The sequence below is a fragment of the Lemur catta genome, chromosome 5 (genome assembly GCF_020740605.2).
Source record: "Lemur catta isolate mLemCat1 chromosome 5, mLemCat1.pri, whole genome shotgun sequence".
NCBI lineage: Eukaryota > Metazoa > Chordata > Mammalia > Primates > Lemuridae > Lemur > Lemur catta.
The window spans coordinates 31,169,079-31,183,783 of NC_059132.1; the positions used below are offsets into that span (position 1 = coordinate 31,169,079).

General features: G+C 41.1%; 1 protein-coding gene across 1 annotated transcript; it reads right to left on the bottom strand.

The window, feature by feature from the left end:
• Nucleotides 1-5,034: 5,034 nt before the first annotated feature.
• GRPEL2 (GrpE like 2, mitochondrial) lies at nt 5,035-13,813 on the bottom strand. The gene is made up of 4 exons (XM_045551411.1): nt 12,851-13,813; nt 10,276-10,429; nt 8,987-9,068; nt 5,035-5,691 (listed from the first exon to the last, which is right to left on the bottom strand). Exons 1-4 carry the CDS (start codon nt 12,925-12,927, stop codon nt 5,327-5,329), a joined length of 678 nt encoding a protein of 225 aa, XP_045407367.1. The 5' UTR covers nt 12,928-13,813; the 3' UTR covers nt 5,035-5,326.
• Between the last annotated feature and the right edge of the window lie 892 nt (nt 13,814-14,705).

A 14,705-nucleotide genomic window follows, 5' to 3' on the forward strand; every position in this document is an offset into this window, starting at 1 on the left:
ATAAGAGCAGCGCTGTGAAAAACAGATTTCCTCTGGCAGAAAATAAATTTAGGGGGATGAGTTTCAGAATAAAGAAAATCCATATTTATTCAGTCAGATTATGGCTAAGGGAAGAAACTGAAGGAATGATTCACAGAAAGGTAAGAGTTCACGGCTAGGGTTCTAACTCAACTTTGTGAGGCTTAGTTTAATAGGGCCAAACTGCATTACTACTAGTAAAGTGGTAGATGAATAAACAAGCATTTCTTATAATCTTAAAAAAAAATTTTTTTTTTGGTAATTTTTGTGTCAGAATGCAACACCTTTTAAGTTCATTTCCAGAGATTCAAGATATTCCCTGAAAAAGTTTTTGAAACAAGCATTCATTGATCACTTTGTGCCCAGTTCTCTTATGTACTTATTCTGATTCTTGTAGATTTTATGTAGGGTAAATTATATTAACATTAAAACTCACCTTTTTTTTTTTTTTTGCCTTTTGCTCTCCCTTTGCTGCAACATCATCTGTGGTGTATGTATCATGCTCTATATCTTGCTCTTGCCCTATAATCCTAACTTTCTCTCCTCAATAAACCTCATTTTCATGCTTGCCTAAAAAAAAATTCATCTTTTAATTTTTGAAGATTCTCTGCCCATCTCAGAGCTGGGGGGAAAAAAAAAGAAAAAATAATTTATGAAGAAAAAGAATTGGGGCTGCGTCTGGTGAAAGCCTTCTTGCTGGTGGACACTCTCAACAGAGTCCTGAGGTGGCACAGGGTTATCACGTGGCATGGGGGGCTGAGCATGCTAATGCCTGAAATTCATCTCCTTGACTCTACTTTTCTTGTAATTTTAGGGGCCTTTGTAATTCTTGAATCTAGAGCTGTTTTCTTCTAGCATCCCATTGACAATGTGTGAGCTCATCAAAATTTTAAGACAAGTTCTAAAGAGCTGATAAGGGGAAAAGCAGGAAGGCACAATTCTGGTGGTACAGAGGTGCCACCAGAGACGGGGAATGAGGTGGGGTGACTGAATTAGTTATCTGCTGCTGTGTGACAAACCACTCCAAGTTAGTGGCTTAAAGTAGCAATAGTCCATTTTGCCCACAAATCTGCACTTTGGGCAGGGCTCCGGTGAGATCAGCTCATCTGTTCCATGTGGTGTCATTTGGGGCTGCTCCACTGGGGGTGGGAGGATCCACTTTCAAGATGGCTCACTGGCTGGCAAGAAGGTGCTGGCTCAGCTAAAATCTCAGCCAGGGCCCTCAGTTCCACTCCAAGGTGACTTCAGCTTGCTGGTAGCATGATGGTTAGGTTCCAAGGGTGAGCATCCCAAGACAGGAAATGGGGCTGCCAGTTTTAAAAGGTTTGGATCTAGAAATTGGCAGTGCTACTTCCACTGTATTCTACTGGTCAAGCAAGAGCTCCAAGAAGATTCAAGGAGAATGGACATAGGCCCTACCACTCAATATAGGTGTCAAGGAATTCTGTAGCCACGTTTTAAAACCACCACAGTGAACTTAAGAGCGTGGACAAAATTTGAGTGGGTAGGAATAAGAACATATTTATCGACTAGCGCTGGGAATAGGGGAAACAATAATTTATGGAGCCAGGGTGTACAAGCAGGATTGGAGATTGAGGAAAATGCAAGGCCAAATCCCAGGAAAGCCTGGCTCCAGAGGGCCATTTAGCCAGGAGGCTGGGTATATGGAGGCCAGCTGAGAAGCAGGGGAAAAGACAAAGGCCAGGAAGGAAGAAGTTGGGAAAGAGGATTGGTGTGGTGGCTGGTGCCAGTAATCCCAGCTACTCAGGAAGCTGAAGCATGAGGATGGCTTGAGCTCAGGAGTTTGAGACCAGCCTGGGCAACATAGTGAGACCCTGTCTTTGGGCAGGACAAGAAGCTGAAGGCCAGAACAAGGCCACATGCCAGTAATCTGGTTAGGAGGATGGTCAGGAGTCCAGCAGTACAAGTGCAGTAGTCAAAGCAGATAAGACAATTAGAACCAAGAAGCAAACTCAAGAAAACAAGGCAATGCCAGAAAGGAAGGCAGAAATAGTAGTCCAGATCTAAGAAACAGGAATCAGAAAGAGACAAGTCAAGGAGATAGAAAAACAGACAAGACTTCAACACTGAGGCAGTGTGTGGAAAGCCTATACTGCATCCACTTGGCTGTGCTGCTATGAGATCTCAGGGTACCTCTCCTGAGCATCAAGGTGGGTCAGCAGTCAGTGAAGTGATCTTATAACACACCATATACAATATGAGTTAGGCAAAGACTCCACACACCTGAATTGCAGTTATTTCAATTTGGATTTTATTAAAAGTTGTTCTGAATATTACCTTTCCTCTTGAGTTTTTGCTATTTGATTTTGCTTTAGTGTTTGAAAAATTTTTCATTTATCAAATCCTTTGCCATGAATGAGAGCACCAAGTAACTTATATCAATTTTAAATCAACTGATTCTTTTACAGTAGTAAGAAAAGTCAGTAAAAGATTTGTAGAATCCAAGTACTAAAACACCAAGTTCTTCCCTTCAAGTGAGCCAAAGCTTCCTTACAGATCATCTGTAAGCCAATGTTTTTTACTTTACCATTAAGACAGAAATAATTAAGAACACTGACACAAATTTCTTGCTTGTTCAGCCTGAAAATGTGGCTTTCTTGTGTTGTGGTTAATAAAAAACCCCAGAAAATGGAAGGAAAATAAGTCACTGTGAATGATTAGCTTACAAGTTTTTTTGTAATCATTACTTAACCAGTCTTTCCCTTTACCTAGACTTTAAACAGCTATAAAAATGTAGGAAAAATAATATGTATAATAAAATAAAAATAAATATCTGAGGGCCTACTGCAATAGGCAATTAACACATTTCATTCAATATTCACAATATCATGCGAGTATTATAACCATTTTACAAATAAGGAAACAGGCTCAGGAGGGTGAAATGACAGGTGCCCAAAGTCACACAGGTGACTGAACTGGGGTTTATGTTGAAGTCAATGCTGACCAAGCCTATGCTCTATTATGCTGCTCTGGCTCCCTTAAGCCCTTCAACTTGAGATTCTTACTATTTTAGCTTAATCTTCTAATTCTAAATTTACACTTTAAGTCTGAAAAACTACTGAATAATAAAAGAACCCAAAATTATTCTCAATCTACCTGCAAAAAACAGGAAGTGCAACAGAGTATTAGAAAATTCTTCAGGTAATCATAACATTCCATACATAAAATTATGGCTAACTCTAATTCATTGGTAATGATAGCTAGTGATCAAAAACACACAATTATAACTGGCTCATTTTCTTGTTGTCATCTGTCAATCTCAGAAATGAAAGCAAAAAAGGACAATTTCCTATTGTGAAATTTGCTCATTAAATTTACAGTATGCACTTAGTGGGAGGCCAAAAGAGGGTCTGGTTTTAAAATCTTACCACCATTTTAAAAGTGCATAGTTACTTGTTTTTTAAATGTCTAAATCTGATGAGAGATGTGGGGTCCACAGGGGGATGGCTTTATTAACACGTTTGTTTAGTCTCTTAGAATTATCCATGTCTAAGAGGGTAACTTTTACCACGCCACTGAATGAGATCAGAGTTCCCCTGAAAGTGGATTTATTTTATGGGTAACTGACTGAAACCTAAACCTATGCAATCTGGACATCTGACAACATCTCATTGTCTGCTGGGGACTTATTTATTTGCATGTCTAGTAATGACTTATTTATTTGCATGTCTAGTAATCTTAAATGATTGAAGTTATTAATATCTAGTTGTGCTTCATTCAAATTCTCACTGAAATCTGAGAGGTTTTTTCCCCTTTGGGTCCAGTCCTAAAAAGACTAGATTTTCATACTTCAGAAGCACAAAGGGTATGTTTAGATCACTAAGGCTTCCTCCAACATTGAACTATCCACAATTAACTTCCTTTCTAAAGTCTGACTGATGTATCATTCATTCACTAAGTCATTTATTAGACACATCTTTTACAGAACATCAGCTATAAGCAAGACTGGAAAAAACAAACATATAGGTCCATTAACTGTATAAGATTAATACATAAAAGGAAAGCTAAATGTTTATACAAATGTGACCTAAGATACAAAAACTAGGAAATAAAGCTTGTCATCGTAAGAGAGGTAGTAATTTGTGAGTACCAATTAAAAAACAATTTTTTTCCACAGGCTGTGGTGGCACATGCCTGTAGTCTCAGCTTCTAGGGGGGCTGAGGTGGGAGGACAACTTGAGCCCAGAAATTCAAAGCTAGCCTGGGCAACACAGCAAGACCACATATCTGTGGAATTAAAAGAAAAAGGGTACGGGGGTGGCGGGGAGGATTGGCTAAAAGTGGAGAATACTTATATTACAAACAATAATAAAGAGGATGAGTAAACTTTCAGAAAAAACTTTCAGCATAACTAAAATGGGAAACTGTGGGAACCTAACAGTTTTGTTCTGATAACTCTTCCTTATAATCCAATAAAGGATCATAAGGCAAATCTGACAAAGGGTCAGAGAAGGGTGGGCTGGTGGAATGAGATGTTGTGAGTAAACGTAATAGACCCATTTGGGTCACTGCTGCCTCAGCCTGCCTGAAATGATTATATACCTAGGGAGGCTGAAAATAATTTAAAGATAACTCAGAGCAAAGAAAGCACAAGGTTTCTTGGCCATCCTTGCTTGAAAGGGATCTGGATATCTTGAATTTCTTGACACTCCCTTGTCTTCTAAGTCTTGCCTGCACGGTTAGCCCCTGCAAATGGGAATCTGAAAGGGCTGAGTTTGGGACAATGATATGAGCATGAAACCTACCTAGTAGGGTCTACAAGGACAAGAGATGGCTAAAAGAAAAATAATAAAACAAAAAGGAGAAGTCTTGAAAATCTATGTGTATAAAACTCAACCCAAACGATTTTTACAACCATAAAGCTTTATCATCTAAGTACCCAAAGGATGAACCAATCCCTACTGTCTCCTTTTTCCACAAAATACAAGATGTTACACAATTCCTGTTGTAGGGACCACTAGAAAGGAATATTTTGTTGAAAATACACAGTTAAAAAGGAATTTGGATTCAAAGTCATCAGAGTACCAAATTAATTTTCCTAAACATATTTTGACAAAGGCCACAAGAACACTTGTGACATTGTTCAAATGCCCAATGGCAAGACTTCTGATGAGACCAAACAGGTCACATTAAATCAATAGAATATGTTATAAATAAAGCCAATATGACTAAATTCAAAGCATATCACATGAAGTACTTCATGTACAATACAAACCTAGTTTAATAAATAAAAGAAAGGCAGGTGACTGCACTCTGGGAGAACAGTCAGTTCCTGATGATGGCCTGTTCAAAGTCTTCTCTGAGACTCCACTGCCACTTCTACCTGGGCAAGTCTAATGGTTCGGCCATGAAGTTTATAGCCGTCTTGCCTTACTAACGCCACGGTGCCAGGCTGCACCCCAACACCAGCTGGCACATGACAGATGAGTTCATGCTGATGAGGGTCATATTTGTCACCAATGGGTGTTAGCTTCTCCAGGCCATGCTTGGCAAACACACTCTTCAGCTTTGCTTCTAAAAGTGACAACCCTCGGAAGACCTTCTCCAAAGTGAGCTTCTGGTCCCCAGGCTCTGATTCTTCAGAAATGCACTCTGTAGTCTTCTCCAGGATGTCTGCCACCTCCACCAAGTCCTTACAGAAACTCTGGATTCCTGCAGAGAAACCAGGTATTTTTATTGTTTGTGAGGAAATCGCTCTTCCCTTGGGGGATGGCCTGGTTGGGTGGCTGGTACACTGGGTAGCCCAGAAAGTGGACAGGGTGCCACACAGGACTCAGATATCATCACTGATTACCACCCCGACCCAACTGACAAGTTAGTGTCTCTCTCGGAAGGCAAATATGACTAGGTATCCTACCAAGAAATAGAAGAGATGGTTAGAACCCAAGAACTAGGTAAGACTATATAGAATAGGCTCAAAAATCTGTCCTTTTAAAACAAGTATTTTTATTCATCTTGAATTTTTGTTGCTATTCACCTTTAGTATTGAGTTATGAACGTTTTGAAAATTATGCTAAGTAGTACATCCTCAACAGAGACAAGATATTAATATTTCATGGGGAGAAACTTTGCAACAATTAAAAAAGCAAGTTGACCACATCATGCTAAGTGGTGTCAAGACTGGTTTATTCTTGAAGACCAGCTTAATAGGACAGGAATGTAAGACACATCCACAGATGAGGCAAGTCTACTATCAAGCTGCTGGAGATGGGCCACAAAACTTGTCTGATCTTCTGTGAGTCCCATGAACTGTTAAAAGGCAAATGTAAACTCAATTGTTGAGAAATCCCATTACTTCCAATTCTAGAACTGGATTTTTCTTACAGAAATGAGGATAAGGAATACCAACATCAGACAGCTCTGGAGGCTGGTGAGAGGCAAGGACTTTATTGATCTGATTTTAATCTAGGGACAGGTTTAAGGCACTGTGCCAAAACAGGTAGAAGCCTTAACTGTACTCAGAGTTAAGAAAGAAGATCAGCTATAGGCAAGCTATAAAAGAGATGACTGAAAAGAGATTTCCCAGACTTACTGCCTGGATGGGAGGGAAACACTGATAGAAGTAGGAATTCTATTGCCAATTTGAGGGTGACAGAGATCCATTATAGCTTCTTGAGGAAAACAAGTAGAAATGTGATTCAAATTAGACAGCATATATAATGAATTTGGAGTACTGGGGGGGCATATGAATGGGGGGCAAAGAAAGAACTAAGAGAGCCAATTGAAGTGATTTAGGTATGATGTGGTCGGATCTGGTGTAGGAAAGGAGGCAACAGAGAGGAAGAGTGTAAACAGAAGGTATTTCCAGGGAAGCAGGCTTTGTGTGATCAAATTTTCACAAGATAGCCCCTCTTGCCACCCTCCATTAGGGATGGCAGCCATAGAATACATTAATGGCTGTTAACAGATCAGCTGTAAATGAGATTAGCCAAAGGCTTGAAAAGTATGCTGATAAGGTTAGACTTCCACTCAAGAGTAAAACAAGTTGTTCTGATAAAGATCAATCAGGAATAGCAAAGGCACCTCATGGCTATTCAAAGGAAGACAATACTAGAATAAATTTTGACAGCAGTAAACTTCTGGGCTGACTTGTACATTGCCAGGTTAAGAAGAGACCTAGCTTTTAGTCAGTAAAGTTGTATGAATTTAAGTAAATAGAAGCATAGGTTCTCTTGTCTGTATAATGAGGGGTTCCATCTGATTCCATTCTAATTATTTTGTTACCTTAATAGATGGTGGGTGACTGACTGTATAATCTTGTAGAAAAGAAAAATGGGTCTTTGTGACCTGTTTAAGAGATGGTAGATTACTGAGATAAAACTATCCCTGGAAGGTCAGGTAATTGTCATGCTATATCCCTTAAAAGCATTTGACTTTTCTTCTACTTTCATGCTCACCCAATCATCTTCAATTTTCTAGGTATTTCTGGCCACTAGGAGGAAATGGCCTAAGCAAATGACTTATGTGGCATCTTTTGCTAGGCACATTTTGCTCTGTAAGTTAATAATAAATAAATAAATCAGATTAACTAACAAATTCTTTTGAATTTAGTTACTATGTATTTGTTCTCAGGAATCCTATTATGTACTCGCATAAACTGATGCAAGCTGGCTCCTAACTCAAAGCTTGACTTATGCTTAAGCTCACCCACTGTGCTCTCCTCAAGCAGCCAATACAGCAGGAAGTTTACCCCGTTATCACAACTGGTCTATTTGCTACAGAGATTCCCTGTAGCTCAGAGCTCAGCGAACTTTTCTGTAAAAGGACATACATTAAGTATTTTAGGCTTCATGAGAAAAAAGGAAAAATCAAGGATCTTATGTAGATGATTATGTAACAAAAGAGAAAACAAATTTCCATGAATTTTTTATGGTGTAATCGAAAACTGTATTTATGGACTGATGGCAAGCTGTAGTTTGGTGAGTCCTGCTATAAGATTGGAAATAAGAGACTAAAACTTGGACAAAAGATCAGGAATACAATTTGGAGGTCAGTACACTTGAAGCCTTACTACATGAGTTACACAGCACTGAGTGAAAAGCAGGTTATGCCAAAGCACTGGAGAGAGGACAGGAAAGAAGTGAATTCTGTGTACAAATAGCAGATAAAAGAGAACAGGAAGGAGCATGATACAGAAGAATGAACCGGATAACACCCAAGTGCCCAGCAAGCTTTTAGGTTCTATCTGTGGGGAAAGCACAATGCTCCATAGTAAGCTGTAAGTACAGGAAGTAGTCACAGATTTGCCCTTTAACCTTGAATCCCTGTGACTCAACTAACAGTGTCATGGACACCTGTGGAACAAGATGTGGTGTGTTAAGGGAAATTTTTCTGAAACAGACTTTGAATTGGACCAAAAAGATTATTAAATGTCTTTCATGAAAAAATAGACGGAGTCCAGCACAGCCTTCATGGTAATCTGACTTTGGGGTCTGAGCCTTTGTCTTTGAGGTGTTTTATACCTCAGTAAGTTGTAGAATACTAACAGCAAAGCAAATGACTCTTGTCCACAGTAGTGCAAACTGTCTGGTGGAGATATAGTTATTGCCCTATGGATAGAGATCAATTTTTCTTCCATTAGGCATATTTCAGCATTCCTGATTGCCTACATGTTTGTTCTTTGGATTTTCCTCTGAATATCTCAATGATTCACTTGTTCATTAATGAGCTAAACAATTGTTTGAATAAGCACTAGAATGTTAACTGTAATACCTACATGTTTGGAAAATAAACAAAGGTTTGATCAATATAAAGGCCAGCATTATTTTAGCAAATAGTTAACTTGACACCATTCCCGATTAGCAACACAGAAAGCCTGGGGATGGTGGAAGGGCAGGGGAGGGATCAGTTAAAGACCCAGATGTGCTTGCACTATGCTCAGTTTGCAGGACTACTAGTTAAGTGTCCCTACGCTGAAAGACATTTTTATTGTGAATAAATGTCTCACCAAATATCTTGGCGTCTTCCACACATCTCTGGGTTCGCCTCTTTATGTTTTCACAGTCAGCTACAGCTCTCTGGTATCTCACCTGAACATCGAAAGAATGAAAAAAGATAATGCTTACTGGTAAAAAAGAATGTTTTTGCTTACTTTACAAATCTCATCCTTGTGATAGTTTTTTTTTTTTTTTTTTTGATTCAGAGTCTGGCTCTGTTGCTCTGGGTAGAATGCAGTGGCATCCTCATAGCTCACTGCAACCACAAACTCCTGGGCTCAAGTGATCCTCTTGCTTCAGCCTCTGGAATAGCTAGGACTACAGGTGTGTGCCACAATGCCCAGCTAATTTTTCAATTTTTAGTAGAGATGGGGTCTTGCTCTTGCTTAGGCTGGTCTCGAACCCCTGAGCTCAAGCAATCCTCCCACCTTGGCCTCCCAGAGTGCTAGGATTATAGGCATGAGCCACTGTGCCCAGCCGTGATAGGTTTTTATATAACAAACTAGGAGTTGTAGAAATCTTAGATTGGCCACTCCAAATCCTCAGCCAAAGCAGAAACCTACTCTTTAGCAGCCCTGATAAGTTAGTCATTTAGCCTGCCAGTTTGAACAAAACAATTTTCAAGCTCATTATCTTGAGAAAAACCTTTTTTCTTTCCACATTCTGCTAATACTGCCAACCTCTACCTTTCTTTCATTGCATTGAACTCTAGGACAAGTGAGAATAAGTTTTAAAAGTATGTCATCTATTTGAAGGCAGTTATTTTAGCCCCTTTAGTCCTTTTCTCTTTCATTCTTACAATTCCTGGTTCCTTCAGTTGCTCTCCAAGACATGCTTTCCAGCCTCCTTACCATTCTGGATGGTCTTGCTTTGGAATTACTCTGGTGTATCTAACTCCCCCTAAGTGTGTCTGTCAACCCAGGACTGAGTCCAGTATGCCAGATGTGGTCAGATCAGTAAAGAATAATAATCAGTGACCTCACATGTTCAATAAACATTTATTGTCTCCTCCATGCCAGGCACTATACCTCCTTTAAACTTCCAAAATATCAGATATCTAAGTGCTGTGGCACAACAGGGAACTGGAAAGAGATGATTCTCCTTAGCCAGTGGCCTTTTTGAACTACTAAAAAGATTTTTCTGTCTAGTATACTGAGCAAGAGAGTGGAAGAGGGGTGAAGGGTGCATAAAGAGTCAAGTAGAGGAAACTTCATTTTAAAAATGGACACACAAAACTTTACTTGGATATTTACACTAGAGAGAGAGGATATGAAGAACAGATAATATAAAATTTACTTACTGTTAAATCTTGGACTTCCTTCTCCAGTTTAACAGCTTTTATCCTTAAGGCTCGTTCAGCAAGGGAGGGCCCAAGCTCATCAGGGGGGTCCTCGGAACTGCAGTCCTCACCAGCAGTTCTCTGGGTGGCGGTGCTGAATGGAAGTAGCCAGCCCCTAAAGTGGGAATGAGGTGGCACATAATCAAGAAATGACATCATAAAAACCCAAAATTATAACAAAATTTAGAGACCATAAGGTTCCCAGACTGACTCTCTAGAGAAAGTGTTTTCAGTTACAGTAACTAATGAACATTTACAGAGTCCTTACTATGTAACAGACAGTTTTACCTGAATCATCTTTTCATCTAACATGTGAAATAAGTACTACTATTATCTCTACTTTATAGATGAGAAAACTGACACTGAGAGGCTTAAGACTTAATGACTTTCTCAAGATCACATAGCTAGCATTCTGCTGACTCAGGATACTGAGCATCAAGCGGTAGAAACAGCCACAAGTATATACACAAAAGTCAGCAAAGAGGAAACCAAGTGCCAATACCCAGAACCAGAGGGGCAATAACAGAAGCGGGAATTAAAAAACACAAAGTCATATAGTTCTGATTCAATCCTTCATTTTACAGATGGGAAAAATTAAGTCCAGTAAAGGGACCTTATCAAATTGGAGCGAAGCTTAGAATTTTAAGCCTTCTTGACCATAAGGTATATTATGGCTTTTAGGTATGAGAATCTGTGCTGAGAAAGAGAAATTCTGAGTTGGGAACTCACCTGAATGTAAAACCAAGTCAATGAAATACTTATAGATCTTATATTCACAGTTATGCAATCTAAAATTTTGTATAGCTCAAATATTTGACATTTAGTTCAGTTTACACAGGGAGAAATTTAGACTAGGCGCTAGGTTATAGTAGATCTTGAACTGTGACAGTTTTGACCCCTAGTTCAAGGAAGTCTCCATTACACATCTTGGGTCATCATGATTTGATTTCAAGTAAAATTATCAGGAAAATCAACCAGTGAGTACAGGAGCTCGTTAAAACAAATAGCTAGCTTATTTATACAAAGTGCCACGTATTGGAGAGTGGTCACTGAAGTGACAGCTGAGTAAAGATTTAAAGTAGGTAAAGGAGTTTTCTTTAAAAAAGAAGAGCATTCTGGCAGAGCAAACAGCTAATTTAAAGGTGTGGGCAAGAGGACTTTTATCTTCCACACTTTCTGGGCTGGTCTTGAATTTAATTATTATGCTCTAGTGTCTGATTATACAAGGTTCCAAATTTTTGGTTCAGAAAATATGGTCACCACAGATCTTGGCAAATTACACAGGGTCAGATACCTCCTTCCCTCTAAAAAACCACATTTACCCAACTGAAAGCAGGTCAAAATATTTTCAGGGCCTCTTTGGGAGGCCAAGGTGGGAGGATTGCTTGATGCCAGGAGTTTGAGACCAGCCTGGGCAACATAGCAAGATCCTGTCTCTACAAAAATTAGGAAAAAAAAAATTCTCAGGGCTAGTTAAAAGAGAAAATAGTCAGAACTCAGACGGAGAAAAAGAGGGGATTTACAGCCAATCCCAGATTCCTACTGCTTCAGAACTGGAGTGTGTGTGGGGGGGAATCTATCAGAAGGAACCATTTTTCTTCTGGTCATTTCCTTGTATCACCAACAAACTGCCCAAAGACTTGGGGAAAAACCCAAACCAAACCAAACCTAACCAAACCCCAAACTCTGAATTCAACCCCTCACCTAAGTGCTAGGGAGGAGTGTTGGGTCTGGTGTGTTAAGATAAAAAAGCCAGCTCCCACCCTCCAACCCCGCAGCTTAATTTACAATCTGGAGGTCCAACTCAGTGATTTTTTATTCTCTTTTCCAAGAAGAAATAGTCTATGGGAAATAATTAACATCTCTCATTAAATAAAAGCGCAGATTCTGGAGCTCTGACTGATTCTACCACTTCCCAAGTATTTTTAAGTTTGGAAAAGTTACTCGACTTTTCTAAACCTCAGTCTCCTCAAAGAGTAAACAGGGAATAATAAAAGAACTACCCATAGTTTTGCAGTCGGCATGGCATGGTAAACGACCAAATGGATAAAAGCAGCAACTGGAACTTCGCAGTCTACCCCAAGGCGCATGGAAGGGCTGTAAGAAGAAATCAAGTCCAACGCCCTCCTCTTACCAACAGGTAAAATAATGCCCAGATAAAGGAGATGGGCCAGGCGTGGGGTCTCACGGAGTCGGGAGAAAGAACCCAAAGTTACCCGCAGATCCCAAAGGGGAGAAAAGGCGGGGAAATAGGTGCATCCCCAATTCAATGGATGCGTGGGGCTTAAGAGACTTGCCACCGCCCAGGACATGACCTTGGATCTTCCCACCTTTCTCGGCCTGGGAAAAAGGCGCCGCAGTGGGCCTCAGTGTCCCCATCTGCAGAATGGAGCCGTGAGCGCGCTCGGTCGCAGAGGCCGAGACTCGGAGCGTCCTCTCGCCTGCCCAAGTCTCACCCTCCAGGCCACAAACACCCCGCCCGCCAGGTCGCCCCTCATAGTCCTCACGCCCCCGAGCCCCCGCCTGCAATGCTTACCTGCTCTCCCACGCTGTGCTCAAGGCCAGGAGGCGCCGTCCCCGCCGCCGGACCGCCCACAGCGACCGCACGGCCATGTTCCCGGGTCGGGCTGACGGAGGCAGCGCACGCGCAATTACTCCAAGTGAAAAGACGCGCCCACTTAGAAACCACGCTTCCCGGCAGCCTTTGCAGGCGTTTCCCTCTCAGGGCTTCCGGACAGGAACGGTTTATTTCCGGTTTTCCTGTGTGCGGCGGTTCCCTCCTCCGGTCGTCCGGCTCGAACGCAACACTTCCGGTTCTCGGCGTGTTGGGCGGGTAGGACCCGGCCCTGTCTTAAGTAGGCGCGGGGTTCACGGGGAGCGAAACAGGTCATGCCTGTGCACTCATGGAGTTTACATGACGTTGTAAACAATAAATACCAGGGAGATACAAAGTCAAAATATGAGTGGTGTTTGAAGGCGAGAAGCATGGTGCCGCGGGAGCCTAGAATACAAATATGGCCGAGTGTGGGATGTTTTCCCAAAGGAAGGAGTTTTTGAGCTGAAACAAGGAAGAAAGGACTCAGGCAGAGGAAAACATCACCTGCAATGGCCCAGAGAAGAGGAAAGCGTATTGCATGTAAGGGACTGAAATACATGGTAACATAGGACTTGTAGTTAGGTGAAGCCAGAGCACGTGAATAATTTAAGACATTACATCCTGAACCTTACCCATCACTCTTTCCTATTTTTTCCTCCAATGCCCTTTTTTTCTGACTTAACTTTTTTAATGGTGTTATTGTCTCGTTTCCTCTCACTAAAATACAATCTTCATTAAGACAAATATTTTTGTCCTTTCCTATTGAGCAGTGCCTTAATGTAGGTGTTCAAAATTTTTTTGCTGAGTGAAATTTAGTTTTATTCTGATTGCAGTAGGAACACATCACAGTTTTTATGTGTTTATGTTATATTTTATTTTTTGAGACAGGTTCTTGGCCTGTTCCCTGGGCTACAGTGCAGTAACATCATTATAGCTCACTGCAACCTCAAACACCTGGGCTCAACTGATACTCCTGCCTCAGCCTCCTAAGTAGCTGGGAACACAGGGGCTTGCCATCCTGCCAGCTAGCTTTTACATCTTTAAAGAGTCACTTTGAGGCCGGGCGAGGTGGCTCACGCCTGTAATCCTAGCCCTCTGGGAGGCAGAGGTGGGTGGATCGCTCGAGGTCAGGAGTTCGAGACCAGCCTGAGCGAGACACCCCCCCCCCCCCCCCGTCTCTACTAAAAATAGAAATAAAAATTATCTGGACAACTAAAAATATATATAGAAAAAATTAGCCGGGCATGGTGGCGCATGCCTGTAGTCCCAGCTACTCAGGAGGCTGAGGCAGTAGGATCGCTTAAGCCCAGGAGTTTGAGGTTGCTGTGAGCTAGGCTGACGCCACGGCACTCACTCTAGCCCGGGCAACAAAGTGAGACTCTGTCTCAAAAAAAAAAAAAAAAAAAAAGAGTCACTTTGCTGTATGGAGGAGCTCACAAGGTGTTAAGAGGTAGGGAAGACAATATGTTGTAATAGCCCAGGCAAGAGAGGTGGTGCTCTGTCCTGGGATCACCTCAATAGAGAGAACTTCATAACCACCAATCCAAAGTAGCCATGTCCAGCACCCTTTTTGTTTCTTAGTATTTTGTTTTGCTTTCTTTTTGTTTCCCCAAGTGTGAGCTTCATGAGATGTCTGACTTGTTCACAGCTGATTTCTGACATCTAGTATAGTAGGTGCTCAATAAGTATTTGTTGAATGAATGAATGAAGTTGGATGGTATCAGTGAAGACAGGAAGATGTGGATGAATTTTAGAGATTTAGGATGGAAGGCTGACAGGATGTGAGGATGGACTG

What these genes read in the sequence shown, in the direction of transcription:
- GRPEL2 (XM_045551411.1), bottom strand. Translation starts at nt 12,927, where the DNA reads ATGGCCGTGCGGTCGCTGTGGGCGGTCCGGCGGCGGGGACGGCGCCTC. An exon ending in AGCACAGCGTGGGAGAGCAG is followed by an intron (nt 10,430 to 12,850) that starts GTAAGCATTGCA and finishes TTCCCACTTTAG; the next exon opens with GGGCTGGCTACTTCCATTCA. An exon ending in GGAAGACGCCAAGATATTTG is followed by an intron (nt 5,692 to 8,986) that starts GTGAGACATTTA and finishes GTTTCTCTGCAG; the next exon opens with GAATCCAGAGTTTCTGTAAG.